Here is a 24,284-nt window from a genome sequence, read left to right on the forward strand (position 1 = left end):
AGCTAAAGTATTCTTTTAACATACAAAAGCGACAAGGCAGTTGCTGGCTTTGACAGTGGGCTGAGTCCTGCTTTCCATTATACACCTTCCCATGCAATGTACCCACTGAATGTTTCTTTAGTCAAAGAAACACTAATTTAGTCAAAATTAAGGGCTTGTAATGGTTTTCTAACCGAAAGAACCACAACAGAGCTGGGTGGGAACTAAGGAGATGAAAGAAGAGAGCATGGATTATAAGATAAAGGATTACTGAGCAACGAAAGGCGGAGTTGGATTTTCCCCTTTACCCTTAATACTGTCCTATTTCAAGGGCTGCAGAATCAAGATGTAGATCTGATTTGTGCAGTGGATGGTAAAGTGCAGAGAATCCTGCTCCAAATCTATGTGGAATGACTGGGGAGGAAATGACACTGAAATTGCCCTGGGTGCTGCGGGAAGGATGCTTTAATAGCACCATGGACTAAACTGGGCTGAGCAGATGGGCACAGTTTAGGGGGAGAACTGGGAGGTAGAAAGGCTTCTTTGGGAAGAGGACGAAGCTTAATATGCCCATGCATCCTTATAGGAAGCCATAAGACACACCACAAGTGACACGGCTGTAACAGGAGTAGAATGAGGTCCATTAAAGTGCATCACTAACAGCGTGATACCCAAATCCATGCCACTTGCAGTTAGCCCATCCTCCTTTAGAAGCTACCCCTGCCTGCAGGAGGCACAAGAATAGATTGAATTGTTGGGAATGAGAAAAATAGCATAGGAAACTCTCTCCATTTCCTCATCCCACCTCTGTGAGCCTGGGAAGCCATCAGCATCACTTGTGCATCCTTAACAGTGTAATGGGGAACGCTGACTCCGGCTCCCCAACAACTGGATTGATCCCATGATACTGAATCAGTAAATCCTGGGCTCATCAAAGCTGTCTCTAGGGAGTCTGGGAAAGAGACAGCGCAAGGCAGTGGAGCAGATGGCTGCATTGTGAAATCTCCTTCTAATTAGGTGAAATGGGGACTGATGGGAATGAATGCAGCAATTACTGGTCACTGCTGGTACCCGCTGCCCACACGAAAGCCATCATGAATAAAGGAGGGTAAGGAGAATCTGTCAGAAAGCTTTGTATGGGAAACAGTGAGAAAGCAGGTTCTGGAAGGTTACTTTATGATTAATTGGTTGTTTTTCAAGGGCTTCTCCAGTGCTTTTAAGGAGTGGAAAGCCCTGAAAGCAGAGCACAGACCAAACGGGCTGTGGCCTTAGAGCAAAGGTGCTTGTGTTCAGAGACCTCACAGTGTGTTTGATCCAGACCATCACCCCAAAGCACACTGAAATGAGCAGGGAAACACACCCTGCACTCAGCCCTGTGCTCCCAAGGCTGTGCTCTGCTCCAAAGGAGAGGTGTGAAGCTGAAAGAAGCCCTAAAAGTGGAGAATCTGGAACATAAAGGCACGGCACGTGGCAATAAGCAGCTTGCAAAGGGTAGGATTTACTCCCTTTGGAGGAGAAAGCTGAGTAGAGACGTGGTTTTCTGTTTCCACATGCAAGCAGCCTGTGTGTAACATGCTCTGAGGAGCTCAAACCAAGAAGAGATGAAAGAAAACCCCAGGGTATGTGCACGGCTGCCTGGGCCAGCAAAGGAGATTTAGAAATGCTGTGTGCAGGGAACAAAGCCTGAAGAGCTGAGACCATTCCCATTTCAGGAGCATTTTGCATTGGTGTGGTTTTGGAAGCCAATAGGATGTTGCCATCCAGGGGTCTGACGTCCTGGGGTCTTTTGGTACCTCTAGAGCATCAGGAGGAGGTTGCAAAAGGACCGCTTGCTTTGACACAGTGCTGCATGGATGCTCATGGGGCCAGAGACGCACAATCTAGAGGAAAATGTGGCCATAAATAGCCCTAAAAATACACCTGATCGTGGAAACCCACTTCCCAAGCAAGATATTGTTAATGCACGACTGAATAAAAGCATCCCTCTCACTGCATAATCACTGCAAGCATCTGCAATCACAGCCCTACCTGCAATCACAGCGCTGCAATCACAGCCCTGCCTGCCAGACCCCAACCCCAGCTGCCAGCACACAGAAATGTGCTCTGCAATCCCTTTCCTAAGGCCGAACCAAAAGCTCCCAGGCAATAAATCAGGGGCCTGGAAATTAAAAGCACTGGTTTTATAAGTGTCCTGCAAAGCACTGAAAGGAGGATTTGTTAGACTTCTTATTACTAAGCACTTTTGTGTGCAGAGCAAATGTTTACAGCCTCCCTGAGCCATTTGTGTCTAGTGGGGAAGTAATATGTGTTTAGAAAGGAGACAATCTGCAAATACTTCTTCTTCTGGAGCTGTTCCAAGCTTAATGAAGAAAGAAGACATGCTAGGGACAAACGTATTAAGGTATTTAATTGAGAGAGATGAGGGAAGGAGGCACTGCGCTTGTCTCCCAGGCATAGCATGTTTTAAGCACACTCCTAGATGGGTATTTATTGCAGCTGACAGAGCAGAAAGGCTCAGCAAAAGCATTCCTTCCCCTCCCATCAATAATTCAGCCCTTGTAGCAGTTCATAAAATGTTTATATTAAGTAATAACTAAATATTGCATTACAAAAAGAGTAACTCATGTTCCAGCCAAGAGGAAAATCAACCCGAAGGAGGGTGGGGAAAATGACTGCCTTGAAGCTGGCACATCAGGTTATGCCTGCTGAGAACACAGCTAAAGCAGTGAAAAGGGGCTGCACTCAGTGCTCTGCTGGATCAAATCCTGGTCCTGCCCCAGTAACAGGGCTTTTCCCATCAATATGTACATGGAACCTGCTCTCGTGTCCGTGCATGTGCTCCCCATGCCATGGTTTTCAGCCAGGCAGGGCAGGGTCAGCAGTCCCATATTAACCTCTGGCATCGAGCAGTGATGCTGCTTTTGATTCCAAATCACCAGCTATGTTGGACCTGCTGGAGCGAGTCCAGGAGGGAATGGAGCTGCTGTGAGGGCTGGAGCAGCTCTGCTCTGGAGCCAGGCTGAGAGAGCTGGGCTGGGTGAGCCTGGAGAAGAGAAGGCTCCTGAAGGGGAGACCTGAGAGCAGCTCCAGTGCCTGAAGGGGCTGCAGGAAAGCTGGAGAGGGGCTTGGGACAAGGGACTGTAGGGACAGGCCAAGAGGAATGGCTTTAACCTGCCCGAGGGGAGACTGAGACAGGGTGCCCAGAGAAGCTGTGGCTGCCCCATCCCTGGCAGTGTTCAAGGCCAGGTTGGACACAGGGGCTTGGAGCAAGCTGCTCCAGTGGAAGGGGTCCCTGCCCGTGGCAGGGGTTGGGGCTGGATGAGCTTTAAGCTCCCTTCAACCCAAACCAAGCTGTGATTCTATGTTAGGAGGCTCTAAGCCCACTAAAAGGTTACTGGGTCTCAGTCACAACACCACACAAGGCCCAACATGGAATAAGTCTCCAAGAGTTGGACCCCAACAGGGGATAAAGGACCAGGAGCACAGTGGGGAGGAGAGGGGCAAGCAGGGTAATGACTGAGGATCAGAAGCCATCAAGATGATATAAATCAAATGCCATCCCAGATACACCCAGGCACCTTTCATTAAAACTGTAATTGCTCCATCCCACCTATGCCCTGGGGAGCATAAAGAAAAGTAGCAGCGCCAAGGTCACTGCAGACAGAAAATCAATGCAGGGAATGAATGGTAATGACTTTTTTTATCCCCCTTGCTGTGGAGACCTCCTGCTGCCATCTCCAGAGATGCACAATATCCCTCGGATCTGCTCCAGCAAAGCACTTTGTACCATTTTAACTTGCACCATCCAGGGCTTGTTCCTCTTGACTGTGACTACAGCAGCTCCGAGCATCCCAATGGACCATTATATCTCATACATGCAAAGACAAGTATCCATTTCCCCGTGTCATCCTGTTCTCTACCCAAAACCACTCAATACTTCCCAGCTTCCTGCAACGACCACATCTCCTACACTCCTGACCTCTCTGATGGGTGTCCTCTGGACCTTCTCTGCTCCATAGACCAAAGCCAAAACCTAAGTAACAGTCTACCTAAGGCTTTAGTAACATGGAAGGATGTCACACCTCACATGCCCAGTTCCTCTTAGTACATTGCTTGCCCAAAAGCACTTTCTTAATGGGTTTGTTGGCTAATTTTTACTTTAAATGAACTAACATTGCTGACACGTGATTTATGCTTCACTGCAGAACTACTCCTGCACCAGCTGCTCCCATCTGCACCGGTGCTGCTGCTGATTCCTACCTCGATGTCATACCCTGTCCTTACCTCTCCTGAGCTGCTCCTCACTTATTTCAGGCTGTTTCTCCACCAGATCAAGCTCCCTTTGGATTCCAGTTCCAGCATCCAGAAGGATTTAGCCAGACACAAGTGGAGGACTGCACATAAGATTACACGGATGAAATACGGCGCTGTACAGGCACTCAGATGGGGTGGTCCTAACACCCCTTACAAACCTCTTACCTGCAATAGGGTTTCAGTTACAGCCATGGGATAAAGCAGTGCTGTACGTTTAAATTGCCTATGGGATATCAAAGGCAGGTTGCAGCCTGTACAGAAGTGATGAAACAGCTCTGTGCTGTGAGCTTAAGCAGACCTGCTCTAGTGAAAGGTGTCCCTGCCCATGGCAGGGGTTTGGAACTGGATGAGCTTTAAGGTCCCTTTAACCCAAATCATTCCACAATTCCATGATTCTTCCTTCATAGGTAAAAGCCCCTGGCAGCACCATGGCATTGCAGCAGTGTTGGACCAGATTGCTCCAAGCACCACAACTTTCAATGACAGCATCTCCATGCTCTCTGCACAATGATGCTGCCAAAACCCATCCTATCTCCCCAGAGGGAACACGTGGTCTTCCTCATGTCCTCCGTCGGGCTGATTGCCAATACATCCCTCTCCAGGCATCCTCCATGCAAGTTGCCATAGCTACTGGTCAACACTGCAACAACCTTATGAGGAGTGGCTGAAGGAACTGGGGTTGTTTAGTCTGGAGAAGAGAAGGCTCAGGGGGGACCTGATGGCTGCCTACAAGTGCCTGAGAGGAGGATGGAGCCAGGAGGGGCTGGGCTCTGCTCCCAAGGAACAAGGGATGGGACAAGAGGAACCGGCCTCAAGCTGCACCAGGGCAGGTTTAGATGGAGCTGAGGAACAATTCCTGCCCCAGAGGGTGCTCAGGCATTGGAACAGGCTGCCCAGGGCAGGGCTGCAGTCACCGTCCCTGCAAGGGTTCACACACCGTGGAGATGAGGCCTCAGTGCCATGGGGCAGTGGTGGCCTTGGCAGTGCTGGTGAAGGGTTGGATTGGATGAACTTAAAGGTCTTTTCCAACCCACCCGATTCTGTAATTCTAAGCTCTTCTGCTTGGCCAAGACTGCTGTGTTCATCCCCTGGATGCACAGGGTACCTGGTGGGAGGCTGTCACGCAGCCATGGCACATCAGCCCCATGCAAACCAACCCAGGAATTTCCATACTTTCATAGGGTGTTGCATGGATAACCTCCAATCCCTCTTTCCTTTTTCATCTCAGGCCCTTTGCACATCCATTTTATATGAAGACAATGAGAGAGCAAAGCATGGCCAACGCAGCATGCTGGCCTCTGAAACTCCAGCAAAGTGGAAAAATTAGAGCTTTGAAGCCAATTCCCCCCTTAGTTTTAGGAACTTCACCAATGGAGTTTGTTCTGTTGCACTGATAGTAAAGTGTGACCTAGGCTGCAAGAGTTTGCAAGATATCGAGCATCATTTCAACCTGCCACTGGGTCTCAGGTTGATGGAACTCCACAGTCAAATTGGATAGGAGATGGGAAAGGGACCCCCTTTAAGTGAAACGGCACCTGCAGCTTCTCCTTGATCGTCTCAGCCAATAAACCAACCATTGCTGCCCAAATCTGGGAATGGGATCAGTCAGGGTTCACATCCCTGCCTGGTTTTCCAGCCCATTGGAGCGTGATGCAGTGATTTCTTTCTGGCCAAGTTGCCTGCTCAAGAGCTGATGCTCAGCCTCCCTCAAGGTGAAAGGCAAAGTGAAGGGCAGGAGGAAGCCTGAAGCTCAGAAACAGGGCTGGTCCTGAAGAACATCCCTCTCCTGTGTCTGATAACCCCTCCTCTTGCCATTCACCCAGCACCCAGACACAACACTGAGGTTTCTTTACTGCAACCCTCCAGCCTAACCAGCCCCAACCTCCCCAAAGCCAAGTTTTTAGCTGGTCTGCCTGGCTTTCTGGAAGCCCAAACTGTCCAGCTCCCCATAAATGTGTGCTTTCAAAGGTGCCTGCTCATCTTTGCTTTGGAGGGAATAGATTGGATTCCCTACTTTGGGAGATGAGCTCTCTGCCCATCTTCCCCTCCATCTATGTGGCCACGATAGCTTCTGTAGATGGTTTAATGGGAAGGAATGAGGAGAAGGACAGAGTGAAGGAAGATATTAACTAACTCATCTAATAACTCATTTCACATAATCATAATAATGATCAACTGGGCCTTACACACAGGAATCCCACAAGGAGAACTTTGTCCGTATCTCGCACAAGGGAAACAGGACTGGGATGAGCTTGGAGGAGATCTGAGATACCTACACCAGGGCACGAGTTTTTAATCCTATGGGAAGGCAGGGATCCCTGCAAGAGGACATGCTGATCCTGAAGGGCTTTGGGGAAGGAAAGGAGATTGGATCTGGGCTTCGGGCTAGGTTAGTGCCAACACTGTCACTGTTGGGAATCATGGAATCCCAGACTGGTTTGGGGTGGAAGGGACCTTGAGGCTCACCCAGTTCCAACCCCCTGCCATGGGCAGGGACACCTTCCACTAGAGCAGGCTGCTCGAACCCCATCCGACCTGGCCTTGAACCAGGGAATAATGCTATAGGATAACCTTGCCATTTGCAATTAACACATAGCTCCACTCCAGATCATTGTTTTCTTTAAACACAATTTTCTATCCCCTTTCTGAGCCAGATAAAGCAGCAAAACACTTGCACATCCCCAAACACCCCCACCCCTTTTAAAGAACAAGGAAAGCAGCAGCCAAGCAACGTTACCAGAGCACCAGTGACCTTGCAAAGGATTTCAGTGAGGAATCTGGCTGCTTCCCAAGCAGGCACCTGCAAGGCTGGGCAGATAAACACCGTGCAAGAGCTAATTGAGATGGGGAGGATGTTGCCATGCAGGAGGAAGCTGTCTGCAGTCAGTGGGAGTCCTGTGGATGGATGCGGAGCTGCCGGGAGCCAGCCCACAGCTCCCAACAGCCTGGCTTTCCTTGCCTGCTCGGTGGAGGTGGAACGAGTGATGCTGAAATGGTTCATTTATGGCTCTGTGGTGGTATTTTTAGAGTTAAACCCAGCTCAATGTAAAGCTTGGCGTTAAGCAAGCATGCAGCAGCCAAACGTCGGGGTTTCACAGATCTGCTGGCAGCAAGGAGATGCTTTCATGATCATAAAACAATGAAGACCCCTACTGGGGATGTTACTTTGTGCTCCTGAATTGCAGCCTGAAAGAGAGACCCTGCAGATGGGGATGCTGGGTCCTTGAGCTGTACCCCAATTCCAGCCCATCCCTGCATCATCACCACATCTTGCACTGTCCCCAGCCACGCACCCCAGGACGTGAAGCAGGAATACCTGCTCTGCAGCACAGCAGTGTAAAGTGCTTCATGAAACAAGCTGCTCCTCCAGGACCACCGGGTGAATTCTCCATTGCAAGGTAGGTTTGTGCAGTGGGATGCCCAAGGGCTGTGTCCTCACCTACAGGTAGATCTAGTCGTGTCATAGGGGTTGCAGCAGCACTGAAGCCAGCCCCTTGCTTTTCTGCAATGAGCTCCATTGTTTCACATCACCTATTCTACTAATTTTTGCATTATTATTACGATTACTATTTAATTATATTATTATATATTATTATAATTACTAGTTATTATTACTATAATTACTACTACTAAAACAGCTTCCCCACCTTCCCAGCACCAAACCCCCCTGTTCCATACTCAACAGCCCAGCTCACAGCCAGGTCCCCAAAGCACCAGGACTCTCTCCATACACACACAGTGTTTGCAACGTGCTGCGGGGTCCCTTCAGATGAAGGCACCGCTGGAGCAAAAGGAATTAATAGAAGGCAAAATGTATTTGCTATATAACACCCGTGATGTTCGACCTGGGGAGGAGACATGGTTGGAGGTTAAAGCAGTAACTTGGCGAACAATGCAGTTTGTGTGCATATATATACGTATGTCTCATAGCAGTCCTTATCAATCTTCCAATACCTAAAGGAGCCAACAAGAAACCTGGAGAGGGGCTTTGGACAAGGGCCTGTAGGGCCAGGCCAAGGGGAATGGCTTGAACCTGCCTGAGGGGAGACTGAGCTGAGCTCTTAGGCAGAAGCTCTTCCCTGTGAGGGTGCTGAGGCGCTGGCACAGGGTGCCCAGAGAAGCTGTGGCTGCCCCATCCCTGGCAGTGTTCAAGGCCAGGTTGGACACAGGGGCTTGGAGCAAGCTGCTCCAGTGGAAGGGGTCCCTGCCCGTGGCAGGGGTTGGAGCTGGAGGAGCTTTAAGGTCCCTTCCAACAACCCAAACCAGTCTGGGGTTCTGTGCTTCTATGATACACATCTATAAGGACATCAGAAATATATCCAAAATGCTGAGCTATAAACAATGAAAAATACAACTTCCATCCTATAAAACCTCCCTAAAACTCCCTTTCCCCTCCTGGCTGGTGATGCTCCTGCTAACAGGAAAGCATCCATGCCCTTGCCCCGGTGTGACTTGGATGAAGATACCAGCATTAGTGCTGTGAACACACTCAGCTAAGAGCGAAGAGAAGTGAGATTGATGTAGGACACAGTGCAGAAGTACTTAGAAAGTGAAGGCTTGTTCAGGCAGCAGGAGACAGGAAAAGCAAAGGTCATGCTCTAGATGTGAAAGAAGGCAAATTTACAATGGCTGTGGGCGATTTATTTGGCAAAGGAAGGACAGCACAAGTCCTGCTGTCTAAATTAGCTGATCCCTCTCCTCTTTATTTATTGTTTGGTACAGCAAGAGCTTGAAGTCACCACGTTGAAGTGGAGTTTGACCTACAGCATGTGCTCTGGCACCCAGGACAAGCCGTGGTCCCAACGGGCACAGCAGTATCCAGAAGGGGAGAAGAAGAGATGTTTGACATGCCCTTTGGTACGATAACAGACTTAGCAGACAAAAGAAATGTGCAAATCCATCTGCTTTCAGTACAGCATTTAATACAGAGCCACGTGGGACATTATTAATTAAACCAGTGAGCATGAACATCAGCAAAACGGGAAACGGGGCAGGGAGATGACATGGATGAGTGCTGGAAGGCTGAGCTGCAGCCTGGAAGGAGGTTAGCAGTGCTTACCATTTTTAAGGTTGACTTTGGCACTAATAAGTAGGGCAATGTCCTAATGACATGTTGTCGGCAGCACCAATAAGGAGGAGGAGGAGCAGGGATATCACAGAGGAAGAAAGGGATCGACCTTGATGCCATGGGATGACAATTATTAGTATTGAATTCTAGGCTTGGTATTAATCACTAGGGCTTTTTTTGCTATGGGATGGGAGCTCCAAGGCTGTAACAACCTAAGAAGGACAATGACATGGGGGTCCTGGTTATCAAAGGGTGATGGATTCATAAAGCATCTGTGATGCCCAAACGTGACATGAGTGTCTCAGCAGAAATGGGGACCTCATCTCCAAAAGGCAACAGTCTGCATCTGTCTGTAGGAAACAGTGATTTCGTCTAGGAAGAGCTGGAGAGAAATGGTTGATCCAGGGAGTAAAAAAGGAGACCAAACCACTTTGCCTTGCTAGCTACAGAGCCAAAGGATGTGGATGCTGGATGCTGGACTTGGAGACACTGAGCAGTGACCTCCAGATAGGAGAAGTGCACTGAGTGCCAACAAAAGACCAAACCATAACTCATCCACTGACTCAGACTGGATATGGGATGATGGCTGGAAACCATCAGAGACTATGGACTTGATACACCCTTCCAACGAGCATCATGGAACTGAAAATCCCTATTTCCAAGACAGAGCCTCAGGTTTCCTCATAGAGACTAAATAACAAACTGGACTTACTGGTTCAGATGGTCCCATCCAGTCTCATGTGCCTAAAGGTCCCTGCTGAGGTGACACAGCAGAGCAGGAGCAGAGGAAAAACTGCTCGAGTACATTGACTCCATCCCCTGAATGCCACCTCCATCTCTTCCTCCTGCTCAGCCCCATCCTGAGCACATCCACAGCCCAGCTCCAGCTTGCACACAGTTGAAGCAGCAAACTCAGCATTGCCTACACTGCTGAGGAGTCAGCTCAACCCCCAGCTGACTTTTGGGGCTGGATACTGTCCACCTTAATGTGACTGCAGCGAATATGCAGGCAAATACTGCAACTTGGAGATACTACTGAGTAGTTGGAGTACAAGTACTCCAACTTGGAGATACTACCGAGTAGTTGGAGTACAACTACTCCAACTTGGAGATACTACCGAGTAGTTGGAGTACAACTACTCCAACTTGGAGATACTACCGAGTAGTTGGAGTACAACTACTCCAACTTGGAGATACTACCGAGCAGTTGGAGTACAACTACTCCAACTTGGAGATACTACCGAGCAGTTGGAGTACAACTACTCCAACTTGGAGATACTATCACTCCAACTTGGAGATACTACTGAGTAGTTGGAGTACAACTAGTCCAAGTTGGAGATACTACCACTCCAACTTGGAGATACTACCGAGTAGTTGGAGTACAACTACTCCAACCTGGAGATACTACCAGCCTTTCTCAGCCTGGTGGACTATACCCAGAGGAGATCAAGATGCAGATGAGGGCAGGATAGGTGCCTGTCTCCAAAACCCACCCCATCCTCTTCATGTCTTAGTAAATATAAGGCTTTTCTCCACACATGGTTATTACATACTCATATAACTAGGCCTTGTGGTATGAGCAGACATCGTGTCTCCTCCTGCTGCTAAAGGTAGGTATCAAGTAACTGCTGAGCCAGAGCTCAGCTAAAGCCACCAAACAGCTCTTTGAACAGCCCTTTCTGGATGGAAGGAAACATCCTGCCCCCTCCCTTCCAGCTGAGAGCAAAACTGGATCCATTTGCCTACATGGGTTACTTCAATGACACTGCTTGGAGCTGATACACTGGGAAATGGTGTCTCCCCATGAATGTTCTCTGGCACTGAAGTATGGGATACCCTTCACTCACACTATTGAAGTCCTTTAGCTCCCAAATCAAGGTGGTTGCACCCAAACTGCTTGTTGGGATAAGTTCTTGGCTCATACCCATTCCCAAACTCAACTTGGGAAGTGGGCTAGGGACTGTTTGAACAACTGAAGAGTGTCGATGATCATGTTCCCATGCTCAGGAACGCCTCCTGACCCATTTCATTCACTAATACAGACCCAGCCTACGGATCTGATTGGAAATTTCAGGAGGCATTGGAAAAATCCCCACCAAATCTGATACAACTGCCAGCATAAGCAGTGTTCCAAGTATCTCACCAAGATGGGACATGTCCTCTAATGGGGATCTGCAGGAATAGGTTAGATAAAACCACCCTGATGTGGTGTAGATCATGATTCCCTTCACCAGAAATGGGATGTGGATCACAGGAATTCCTTCCATCCCTATATTTTCACAGTTATAATGGTGAAGAACGAATTCCTTGCCCTCACGTAGCTTGCTCCAGCCTTCCTTTATAGACATCCCTCCCTAAATTCTCTCCTCTGTGTCTCAGGAAACCACACAAGTCCCCAGCACTGACTCATTCATCTCTATAGCTACTACAAGTTCTCATTTGCTCCGCATCTTTAGTACCTTCAGAGCTTGAGATGAATGACAAGAACATTAACAACAGGCAACTAATGCTAGAGGCAGGCCCAAGTCTTGCATTGAAGCCTTGCTTGGTTCGTTTCCTCTGGTAGGAAAGGAGATTGGTGGGGAAAAATAATTGCTTTGGTTAAAAGAAAGCCCATAAAAGACCTTTTTTTTGGGTGAAGAACATGAAACCTTGGCTTTGCAATATTACTTCTCGGGGGGGAAATTCATCACTTCGCTACTCACTTCGACACTGCAAAGGGGGTGAAGTTCCCCCTTTCCCTTGTATATATTTTTTCTTCAGGCAATAATATAACAAAAGGAGAAGAGTGCAAGACAGAGAAGGAGGAGGGGAGAAAAACACCCAGAAAACACCTAATTCTACCAGTTTTTCCAAAGAAAAATGGGAAATAGTCATTCTTTCTTGCATTCTTTGCCACTGCCAGCAGCAAATGCCACTGTCTGTCCATTTTAGTATGGATTCTCTCTGGTCCCAGACCCTCAGAATGGCTTCGTCCCCCTCCATCCTTGGGTGCAACAGGGAGAAGAGCTCTGCCCATCCCTTCCAGGAGTTCAATCCCAATCACTTGGGAACTGGGGTCACCAGGGCCACCTCTGTGCCCAGATAAAACCCTCAAGGATGCCACCAGATCCTCCTACGGGACACCAAAGAACTGAACAAAAAAAGGCTTCATCCAGCAGCAACAGCTTTCCAAGGAGCTGAAAAACCCCTAGGTTGGGTCCTGAGCCTTATCTAGAGGTCAGGACATTCACACAGACCTAGTGTTCCCACTCAACTTGGTCATTACTTGGTCCACAGGCCACCACGAGAAGGGATGCAGAGAAGATAAGGGTGAAGAGAGATGCAACCTGCCCCATAGCACTGCTTGAGCAGCACATGCTTTAGGAAGGGAAACTGAGGCAAGAAGCACCTCGGTGCTGGGACCTGCATCACACCAAAGCACCCCCAGTCACAATGGTGGCATCCAGAACCTCGACCCCAGAAGCACAACAACAAACTGGAGGATGATGCCCCAGAGCTTCACCCTGACCCCAATCCTGATGCACTGTGTGGGCTCAGGTAGCTGTGGTTGCCCCATCCCTGGTAGTGTTCAAGGCCAGGTTGGACAGAGCCTTGGGGGACACAGAACCATTCTATGATATAAAGAGGCTGGAAAGGGGGATCCCTCCCTTTTGCATGGATTTCCCTGATGACCTTGGGCTAGGGGCTTGCTCTACCCCCATCTCTGTTCCCTCACCTGGAAATAATACTGAGGCGGATAAAGGGAGTTTAAAACCCATTACTGGTGTGCTCTTTGGTTTCACGAAGGAACTGCTTCCCAGCCTTGGAGCATCACATTACACTGATGTGCAGTGGTAACAAAGGACTGTAAGGAAATCCCCTCCTGCCTCTTCTGCTGGGGAGCCTTCATCCATGCAAAACCCAGCAAAGGCAATGGAAGACAAGCCCCATGTGTGCCATGGAATCCCAGACTGGTTTGGCTTGAAGGGACCTTAAAGCTCATCCTGTTCCAACCCCTGCCACGGGCAGGGACCCCTTCCACTAGAGCAGCTTGCTCCAAGCCCCTGTGTCCAACCTGGCCTTGAACACTGCCAGGGATGGGGCAGCCACAGCTTCTCTGGGCACCCTGTGCCAGCGCCTCAGCACCCTCCCAGGGAAGAGCTTCTGCCTAAGAGCTCAGCTCAGTCTCCCCTCGGGCAGGTTAAAGCCATTCCCCTTGGCCTGGCCCTACAGGCCCTTGTCCCAAGCCCCTCTCCAGGTTCCTTGTAGGACCCTTCAAGCATTGGAGCCATCCTACATCACTAGGAGATGATTTTGGCTGCTGTTTAGTCTCAAAGGTTGCCCACATGGAGTCTCCCATCCTTGCAGATGTTGGAAACCCACCCAGGAGGGACTTCCGTGAGCAGCGAGGTCCTTGATAGCAATAAGGATTTGGAGAATTTGGCTTTTAAGAAGAACCCAAACAACAAACAGTGCTTAAAAGATGCCTCATTTGAACAGAAAATGAGAACAATTAAGCACAACATCACTTCTGCATTAATGAAGAGGCGCTTATGCTCTAGGGCTGAGCGTCAGGGCAAACACTTGTCCTCCAATATGCTGCAAGGAAGAATAAGTGGGAGAGCAGATGAGCACCCAAAGGGGAAAGAGAAGCCTCAAGGGTGTCCTGACAGCCAAGGGGCAACACAGGGAGGGCTGAATCCTTCTTAGGTTTAAGATCTGAGCTGACCCAACCCCTCTGCTTGGGAACAGCAGGTGTATGAATAGGCTGGAGCAGGTTGGAGGGATGGGAAGGTGGGAAATCCATGTTTAAATCCACATGGAAATAAGTGTAGTTACCCCTTGCACCAGTATACGACAGCAACACAACAGCTCTGCAGCTCTAGGACAGCCTTCTGCTTCAGTCCTGCCATCACCAGCCCTGAGCCCACACCTTGCAAGGTGACAGGAAGCTGAGATCCCAATGAAAGCACTGTGTCACTGCTGGAAAAGCCTTTCCTTACGCCTTCTATCCCTGAAAAAACACAGATCCCGAAAACCCCTGGCTGCTTTCTCACATCCCAGTCACCACCATCACACCTGGATGGAGCTGTGCCCGCAGCAGCACTCACATCCCCAGTAAGAGCCAGAACTGATGCCAAAATGCAGCAAGAAAAGGGCAAAGGGCAAAATCTCCCTGTTTAAACCATTTCCCACCCAGCAGGAACCATGTCCAGCGGGACAGAGAAGCCAAATCCCAGCTTCCTTTTAAATCCGTATGAATTTACTACCTGTTTGAGGGCAGGGAGTCACCTCTGCATCTCCCTAGGGAAGAAAATAAACCATTCCAAGGCATTAAAACCCCCGTAGCATTCACATGGAAACAGGGAGTAAAGGCTGTGATTCCACTTTTGTCACCCCAAACCCCAGCTCTGCTCTCTGCCACCTCCACGGCAGCGGTGGGATCTGCCAAGGAAAGCTCTGGAAAACACAATCACTGCAAACCCTCCTCACACACGTACGTGCAGAGCAGCCCTCCCCTCTCCTCCCGGCTCCCATCACTTTTGTTTTGCATTCCCAACGCATCCAACCAACCCCTTCAGAAACAACAGCATCTCCCAGCGAGGAGTTTCCCGCTCCGAATCCCAAACGGGGTCTCTTCCTGGGGTGAAATAAGGACACCCCCTTTCTAAGCCCCGGATGGGGATGGGGGGCAGAGGGATATGCCACCCCCCGCCGCGCTGCGTTAAACATGGCAGCATCCGAAGGCTGCCCCACCCAAGCGGCCTAGGACGCGTGTCAACCGCATCCCGCTGCATCCCTGGGATGCTTTGTCTCGGGAATAACACCAGCCTAGGGGGATGTGTGGGACCCTCCCGTGTGTGGGGCACCCCACTCGTGTGTGGGACCCCCATCTGCCTGTGGGACCCCTAGGATACAGGGGTGCTGGTCCCAAGGACCCTTGGGATGCAGAGATGCTGGTCCTTGGGACCCCTGGGATGCAGGTCCTTGAGACCCCCGGGATGCAGGTCCATGGGACCCCCTAGATGCAGGTATACTAGTCCTTGGGACCCTTGAAATGCTGGTCCAAGGACCCTCAGGATGCAGGGATGCTGGCCCTTGGGACCCTCAGGATGCAGGGGTGCTGGTCCTTGAAACCCTTGGGATGCAGGAATGTTGACCCTTGGGATGCTGGTCCTTCAGATCCCTCCCCACAACAGCCAGGGATACACTTGGAAAGGACCAGGGTTAACTTGCACACCCCAGAGAGGTGACCCAAACCTCTCCTGCTGAAAGCCAAGCTAGGGGTGCATCTGAATTTGGGAATATGAGAGGGATGGGTGACGGGGAACCTGCTGCAAGCCCATCCGACATAAAGAGCCCATGTATTCAGTACCTGAATAGCAAACAGCACAGCACACACCGCCGACACCCAGAGAGGTGGGGAATTTTAAGGACGTCCCCTGGGTGGGAGATGAGCAAATCCCCCAAAACAGTGTTTGTAAGCTGCATTCACTCAGCTCCCAAGGTGGGGATGTCCCTGCTGGAGATGGGCAAAGGGGACTGAAGAGGGGATGAGGATGAGGATGGAGACGGGGATGAGGATGGGCATAAGGACGAGTACGGGGGGGTCTCACCTGTATGACGAGCTGACCCCCGCTGCCACCTCCTCCTTGATCTGCCTGTTGAGGGCATCAGCAGCCGCCCTGCCCCTGCCCACCTCCGTCTCCTCCACCTTCTTCCGAGCCTTGTCCCTGCCATCCCCGGCCCGCACCGCTTTGGGATGCTCATCCTCCGCTTCGCCATCCTCCTCCTTCCTCTCGGCGCCGGGCAGCACCTTCCTCCGCTTCTCCTGAGCCGGTTTCTCCGGGGACCCACGGTCCAGGGCGAGCACGGGGGAAGGTCCCGGTTTAGGGATCCAGGGATGATCTCCCCGCTTGGGAATGGGCCAAGCGCGGAAATCCTTCTGGTACTGCGTCTCCTTCTCGAAGGGCGTATCCGAGGGCTGGTACTCGCTCTTGGGCTTGCAGCTCGGCTCCGGCCGCTGCACCTTCCACGGCTTGTAGTCGTGCCGCATCACCGAGTCAGCCGGGGGGGACCCGTGAGGGGCCGGGCCGGGCCGAGCCGCACCTGGGGCCGCTTCACCACCAGCACCACCAGCACCTCCAGCCGCCGCCTCAGCGCCGGGCTGGGTATCGATGGGAGCGGCGGGGCCGGGGCGAGCCGCGGGGTGCTCGGTGGCCTCGGAGTACTTGGTGAAGACGAGCGGGACGGCGATGTCCGCCTTGTCCAGCTGGCTCCAGAAGCGGGCGATGCAGCAGGCGCGGCTGATGCAGGGCCACGCCATGGCGGCCCCGAGCCGCAGCCTCCCCGCACCGCAGCCGAGAACCGGGATGCGGGAGGGATGCGGGAGGGATGCGGGAAGGATGAGGGATGCGCTGTAAGGGGGGGGGGGACAGGGCACGGCACGCACAGGGCACGCCCACGACGTACCGGGAGAGGGGCGGGGCTTGGGCGGAGTGGGCGGGGCTTGGGTGGGGTGGGGGGAGCGGAGGTGAACACGTGTGTTCATGCATGTGCAAGGCGTGTTCATGCACACGCGCGCGCGGTGACTCGGCTGTGTGTGCGTATACATGTACCAGGCGCGCACACGTGTGAGACGTGCATGCGCATGTGGGCGAGGTCACACGGCTGCACACACATGTTCAAGGCATGCCCATGCATGCACACACCTGCGTGCACACATGCATACATGAACGCATGCACAGTCACGCATACATGTAACGCACGCCCTTGCATGCACACACATGCACAATTGCACGCACACATGCATACATGAACACGTGCGCAGTCACGCATACATGTACAACACACCCTTGCATGCACACACCTGCACAAGCACACACCTGCACGCACACATGCATGCATGAACACATGCACAGTCACACATACATGTAACGCACACTCTTGCATGCACACACCTGCACAAGCACACACCTGCGCGCACACATGCATACATGAACACGTGCACAGTCACGCATGCATGTAAGACACACCCACGTATGCACACCCACATATACATGCACACGCAGCTGCATGCATGTGTACAAGGCACGTTCATGCACATGTGTGCACACACTAACGTGCACACACGCATGTATATGTACACACGCATGTATATGTACACACGCATACACAATCACACACTTGCACACACGCAGGAGAAACACCCCCATGCACATATGTGCAGTGTCACACACATGCATGCACATGTTCAAGACACACTCATACATGCATGCACACATATGCACAGTTACACCGCTGCACACACGAGATGCAACCATGCATGCATGAACACATGCGCAATCACACACGGTGACACGTACATGTAAAGTATGCACACATGTATGTACACACATACATGTGCAAAACACACCCATGAACATGCATGCACAGTAACATACTAAGGTACAAACACGTGCAAGAAGCCCGTGAATGAATGTTCACACACACACATGCACATGCAAGACATGCCCATGCATGCAAGCACAGTCACACATATCCGACCACATGCAATGTGCACATACATGTACAACTGCATACATGTACCTAAGTGCACACTTACACACACATACATGGATGCACACATGCAGACCTACACACATGCATGCAAATGCATGAAGCGGACATGGACACGTGGGCAGCACATACACATGCACACACATTTACACGCATACACATGCATGCATACATACCTGCACAAATACACATGTACATGGTTGCTCACATACCTGCACATAGTTACACAGCACACATGCAGACATACATGCATACATGCATGCATGTATGTGCACAGCACACATACATGCATGCACACTGACATCTGCACAGACATGTTCATACACATGAATGCAAACACATATGCAAGACATTTGTGTGCAAACACCTGCACACATACATGTGGACATAAACACATGTGTACTCACACAGGACATGCACCACACATGCACAAACTCATGTTCACACATGTATGCACTCACAGAAGTGGGCACACGCATTCACGCTCACACACACTAACAGATATGCACATACATGCGTGCACACACATCCACGCACACGCAAACACACGCATGCACACTCACACCTGTACACGCATGCACTAATGCATACACATGGACAACCATACAAACTCACCCACACGCACACACGCACATGCATGCCCACACGCAAGAACACATGTTGTCATGGGTTCAGCTGACTGCTCTTAGCTTCACATGCACACACGTGAACACACATGTAGAGGGACACACACAGAGTGCAACAAACACAGACGTGTTTGGGTTGGAAGCTCGTCTGCCATGCACAGATACGCACGCATGGGTACACACATGTTCTTCCATGCGCTTTGATGCCTACACATACACACATGCACACACATACATACACATACATGTGCACAGACACACATACACACCCAAATACATACATCTATGCCAACACACACAGACCCAGGCACCCCAAAACACACACGCATGCACAAACACACATGGACACCTTCAGTGAGCAGTTGCAGCATCACCCTGCTGAACTCATTTCCTCTCCCTATTGGGGTTTTAAGGATGAAGCCACACACATGCCATTATTTGATTTATTATTGATAGTTTATTATTCTATTTTCTCTGTTTTCCCCCTATTTCACGTTTTAACAGATATTTTTTCCTCCCTTTTTTTTTTGGTAAGAAAGGCCAAGGTTTTGCAGCGTCAGGAGCCTCCTCACTGCAGACCTGGATGGAGTTAGACGCTGCGGAACGGGAGATCAATTGCTGAGTGTTGATACTGAGTGATATATGAATCCTGATGCTAGCTCACTCTCAGGAACTGGCTATGGAATAGGCAAGACAAGCAAAATCCATCAGTTCCCATCAGTGAAATTGATTCGCTGGCTGCAAACCTCCGAGAGAGGATGGGAGGGGAATGGACCCAAGTGTTTAAATAACCACCATGGGGGAAAGCAGGAAGAGATTCCTCCTTCTCCAGCTGCTTCTGGGAAAAGGCCATAGCTGAGCACGATGCTGCATGGTGAAGGGCCTGGAGTCTGGAAATGGCTGAGGGACCTGGGGGGTTCAGTGTGGAGAAGAGAAGGCTCAGGGGGACCTGATGGCTGCCTACAAGTGCCTGAGAGGAGGATGGAGCCAGGAGGGGCTGGGCTCTGCTCCCAAGGAACAAGGGATGGGACAAGAGGAACCGGCCTCAAGCTGCACCAGGGCAGGTTTAGATGGAGCTGAGGAACAGTTCCTGCCCCAGAGGGTGCTCAGGCATTGGAACAGGCTGCCCAGGGCAGGGCTGCAGGCACCGGCCCTGCAAGGGTTCACACCCCGTGGAGATGAGGCCTCAGTGCCATGGGGCAGTGGTGGCCTTGGCAGTGCTGGGAATGGTTGGACTGGGTGAGCTTAAAGGGCTTTTCCAACCTAAATGATTCCATGGTTCTGTGCTGGGATGCTGGTCTTGGGGATGACCAAGGACATGGGTGCCACTCGTATCAGACTGTAGTGTCCTGAAGTACAGCCCTGCCCAAAAGGTTCACGATGCCAAGGGCACCATGGTGGGCTGCAAGCCAGAGCCAGCCCCATATTTCACAGCCCCCCAAATCAACACTGACTTTGGGGAGACCCCCAGGCAGTGGTTCCATGCCCCGTCTGTGCTGGGATCTGGAATAGCTCCAAGCATCCCTCGTGCAGTGACAAGCAGGATGCTTCAGGAGTTGATTAACAGGAGACCTGGTGAATCTCCTTCTGACATCCTCAGATGAAGCCAGGATGCTCTGCAGTCAGGCTTAAGGTGCTGGAGACCATCCTGAGGCAGGTTGAATGGTCTCTCCTGCATCTCATGACACCACGAAGAGCACACTCACCAGCTAGACAGTGAGAACTGATGCTGCCACTGAAAGAGCTTGCCCAGATTTATGTCTTTCTCTGCTGGATCTTGGACAACAAGAGCGATCAGCTTGTTTTCCCAGCCCCCCAACTGACATCTCATCATATGCTGTCGCTGCATGCTCTCCCCCTTGCCCTGTACACATGCAACCACCAATTGTGGTAGGAAATAATGTTATGGTCTTGTAGGAACTGAGCGGCAAATCTCAGTGCAATACCCTACAGGAGGGGAAGGTGGCTTGGAGCAAGCTGCTCTAGTGGAAGTTGTCCCTACCCATGGCAGGGGGTTCGAACTGGATGAGCTTTAAGGTCCCTTCCAACCCAAACCAGTCTGGGATTCTATGATTCTATGATACTAGGAATGACTGAAAGGCTTTAGGGGGAAAAAAAGTGTGTTATCTATGATCTGAAGAGAGGAACAGTGATTTTGAGAGCGCGTATATCTCCTGTGCTGCAGCATCAAGTCCCATAGGGTCTACATGTGGTGGGCCTTCAACAAGGAGCCACGACCAGCTTCCTCTGGCAGGGAAAGCAGGATACCTATGCCTTCCTGGCATTGCATTGTCCCTTACATGTGTCTCTTCAGGTCCTCTGTGTTAGGCTTTCTTAGCCCCTACCTTGGAGCATGGCCAGGTCTCCATGTGCAGCCTGCTCCACTCATGAAGTCTCATGGGCACATCCCACTGTGCTGCATTGCAAAGCTCAGTGACTTGCAGAAGCCAAGAGCTGGGTGACTCAGGGCTTTATGGGTTCCTCCTTGTACTCAGAGATGGACATTGATCCATTGGTCCAAAGGCCAGTGATAAAGAGATTACAGAGAACGACCTATTGAGGGATTAAAGGAACTTAATGTTCCAGGCTAAATGCAAGCAAAAGAAATTGGATAAATGACTATAAATACCTGCAAATGGAAAAGCCAAGGAGGATGGAGTTGGAGCTACCTCAGGGGCCACGTGTATGTGAGTGGATGTTAGGAAACAAGGGGAAATGGCAAGAAAATTACAGATAATGAAGTTTAAAAGCCATCGAGGTGAGAATTAAGCAATGGGGGTAAATTAAACGGGTGCTGACATGGGATTGTAGGGATTACTGTGGTCATGGCTGGTCCCAGGGGTCCCTTCCATCCCTGCAGTCACAGCTCAGCAATGATCTACTGAATACTGGGATGCACAGGGTGCTGGGCCATGTAGTCTAGGTCATGCTTTGCCTAGAAAGGCTGGAGCAGATGATCCTTGAGGTCCTTTCCAATTTGGGATTCCACGATTCTATGATCTGCCTCTGATGCTGCCATGGGGACCATCCACCCTCACCCTATCTGCAGCGGAAACCCAAGTCAGCAAAGAGAACAAGAGAAGGAGAATGTAAGTGACCAGAGAAACATGTGGCTATAGGAGAAGTTGGATGGGCCTTTTGGTGGATAGTTCCTACCATGGAGAGGTTCATCTAAGTGAGGTTTTCTGCACTGTTATCACTGCTTTTAAATTGCAAGTCATCACCTGTGTGCAGATAGGGACTTGCTGAAAATTACACAGAAAGCCTGGGGATAAATCCTTATCTTCTCACTTCCCAGTAGAAATCCTTCTCATCCCATATAATCACTTCCCCCAGAGCATGGAAGATGGGGATTGGGGTATTACAAGGACAGATGTGATATAAGGTTATACCATCGCATGGCTCCTTTCTAGGACACTCTGAAGTGTACTGGTCCCCACAGACACAGCAGATGACTCTTTCCCTCTCCATTTCCATCCTAGACCCATATGAAGTCACTGTAAAGCTAAACTCCTTCTTCCTATTTTGACTGGATAGGTTTATACTAGTCTATTCCATAAGGTTGGTTTTGGGGTTTGGTTTTGGCCTTCCAATCCTCTAAGATGATCCCATGACCACTGAGTTGTGAAGGATGTCCCAACAGTAGCAACACCCGTTAGTAGGGATGGGGTTGATGACATGAGGCCAGGACCTGCCTGTAAAGCAGTGCCAGAGCTGATGGCACCTTTTCTGACAGCCACCCACATCTGCAGTTCCCCTGCCACAGTTTGGACAGTGACAGGGGGAGAAAGCAAGAGGAAAGGAGCAGAGCAGGACAACGCGACTGGCAAAGAGCAAGGTGAGGCCTTCAGGGATGGGTTCCTGCAGAGAAATCAGTGCCTTGGCTGTGGTCTGAGGTGCTAAACTGTGCCAGAGCACCCAGAGCTCAGGTATGACCATTTACACTAGAGTAAACCTGAAGAGGTCCCTGGCAAAGCTTGGTACCAACCAGGAGTTCAGGATGGAAAACACCTTGAAGCATCACCTCTGGACCAGGGGTGTCCCCTCCTTGGACACACCATGGACCCTCCTGACATGGTTTAGTGTGAGGTGTCCCTGGCCATGGCAGGGGGTTGGAACTGGATGATCTTAAGGTCCTTTCCAAGCCAAACCATTCTGTGATTCTATGACTGTATCGGGGGTTGCACAGCTCAGGAAGATGAGGAGCTCTGGACCTGCAGATCTGCCCACAGCATTGCTGGTGGTTCCTCATAGGAAACATCTCATCTCCAAGCAACAGAGCTGAGTTAAAAGTCTCTTTGCTTTCAGAGCAGAGGGGTCCTGACATTTGCAGCAGAAGACAAAGGATGGGGAGAGATTCAAGCAAAACCTAAGCTGCTTTCAGCTCAGTTGAAGCAATTGGTGTCTTTAGGAAAAGAGCCTTTGGGGTTACACCGGAGCCCTGTTGTTTGCAGTGACTCCAGAAATGAAGTCTAGCAGATGTAAATGCCTCATATGCTGACAAAAATAAGGGGTTATTTTCCACCTAACACCTCTGCTTTGCTTTTGCCAAGGGCTGTGCTCCATTTCGTTCTGTAATTCCTGGTGGTGGGGAGGTTTGGGGATCTGAGATGCCCCTTGGCTCAGTGAATGATAGAATCATGGACTCATAGAATAGTTAGGGTTGGAAAGGACCTTAAGGTCATCCAGTTCCAACCCTCCTACCATGGGCAGGGACACCTCACACTAAACCATGGCACCCAAGGCTCTGTCCAACCTGGCCTTGAACACTGCCAGGGATGGAGCATTCACAACCTCCCTGGGCAACCCATTCCAGTGCCTCAGCACCCTCACAGTAAAGAACTTCTTCCTTAGATCCAATCTAAACTTCCCCTGTTTCAGTTTGAACCCATCACCCCTTGTCCTATCACTGCAGTCCCTGATGAAGAGTCCCTCCCCAGCATCCTTGTAGCCCCCTTCAGACACTGGAAGCTGCTCTGAGGTCTCCACACAGCTTCTCTTCTCCAGGCTCACCAGCCCCAACTTTCTCAGCCTGGCTCCATACAGGAGCTGCTCCAGCCCCTGCTCATCCTCATGGCCTCCTCTGGACTTGTTCCAACAGCTCCATGTCCTTTTTATGTTGAGGACACCAGAACTGCACACAATGCTCCAGGTGAGGTCTCACGAGAGCAGAGCAGAGGGGCAGGATCACCTCCTTCGCCCTGCTGGTCACGCTCCTTTTGATGCAGCCCAGGATACGGTTGCTTTCTGGGCTGTGAGCGCACACTGCAGCCGGCTCATGTTCATTTTCTCACCGATGCCTTTGTATGCGTGGCAGTGCTCTAGCAGTGGGCTGGCTCATTGTTCAGTTCAGCCTCCTAGCAGCCTTATGCTGTATCCTGGTTACCACCAGACCCTTGGTTTTCCCAGGCCTCGCACAAGATGGTTTCTGTGTTTACCTGAGCACTTTCTCTGTTCCATGCGGATTTTTTTTCCCCAAAATTTCTGAATGGCAGTGTTTTCCATTCAGTAAATCACAGCTCTTTGTACGTGCCTCGGCTGAGGCTCTGATTGCGGTTGGAGGTAGCATTCCCTTCCTCATACACCTCCTCATACAGAAACGTGTGTGGGCACTTGTCTGCTCCATCCATCCATCCATCTATCCATCCATCCATCCATCCATCCATCCATCCATCCATCCATCCATCCATCCCTTTGTCAGAGGCGTGATGCTGCTCATGTATCCCTGCCCTCAGTGAAACCCCTTTGTGTTGTTT

At 50.6% G+C, this 24,284-nt stretch overlaps 1 protein-coding gene across 1 annotated transcript in view; it reads right to left on the reverse strand.

The window, feature by feature from the left end:
• MAP6 (microtubule associated protein 6) overlaps positions 1-16,711 on the reverse strand; it is a 36,982-nt gene extending 20,271 nt beyond the window's left edge. Inside the window, exon 1 of the mRNA XM_057417401.1 lies at positions 15,961-16,711. Within this exon, the coding sequence (XP_057273384.1) occupies positions 15,961-16,670 (710 nt within the window). The 5' untranslated portion in view covers positions 16,671-16,711. The remainder of the gene's footprint in view (positions 1-15,960) is intronic.
• Between the last annotated feature and the right edge of the window lie 7,573 nt (positions 16,712-24,284).

This window comes from Pezoporus wallicus, unplaced genomic scaffold (genome assembly GCF_028554395.1).
Source record: "Pezoporus wallicus isolate ANWC-B61680 ecotype Strahan unplaced genomic scaffold, APGP_CSIRO_Pwel_v1 contig_13838, whole genome shotgun sequence".
NCBI classification, from domain to species: Eukaryota; Metazoa; Chordata; class Aves; order Psittaciformes; family Psittacidae; genus Pezoporus; species Pezoporus wallicus.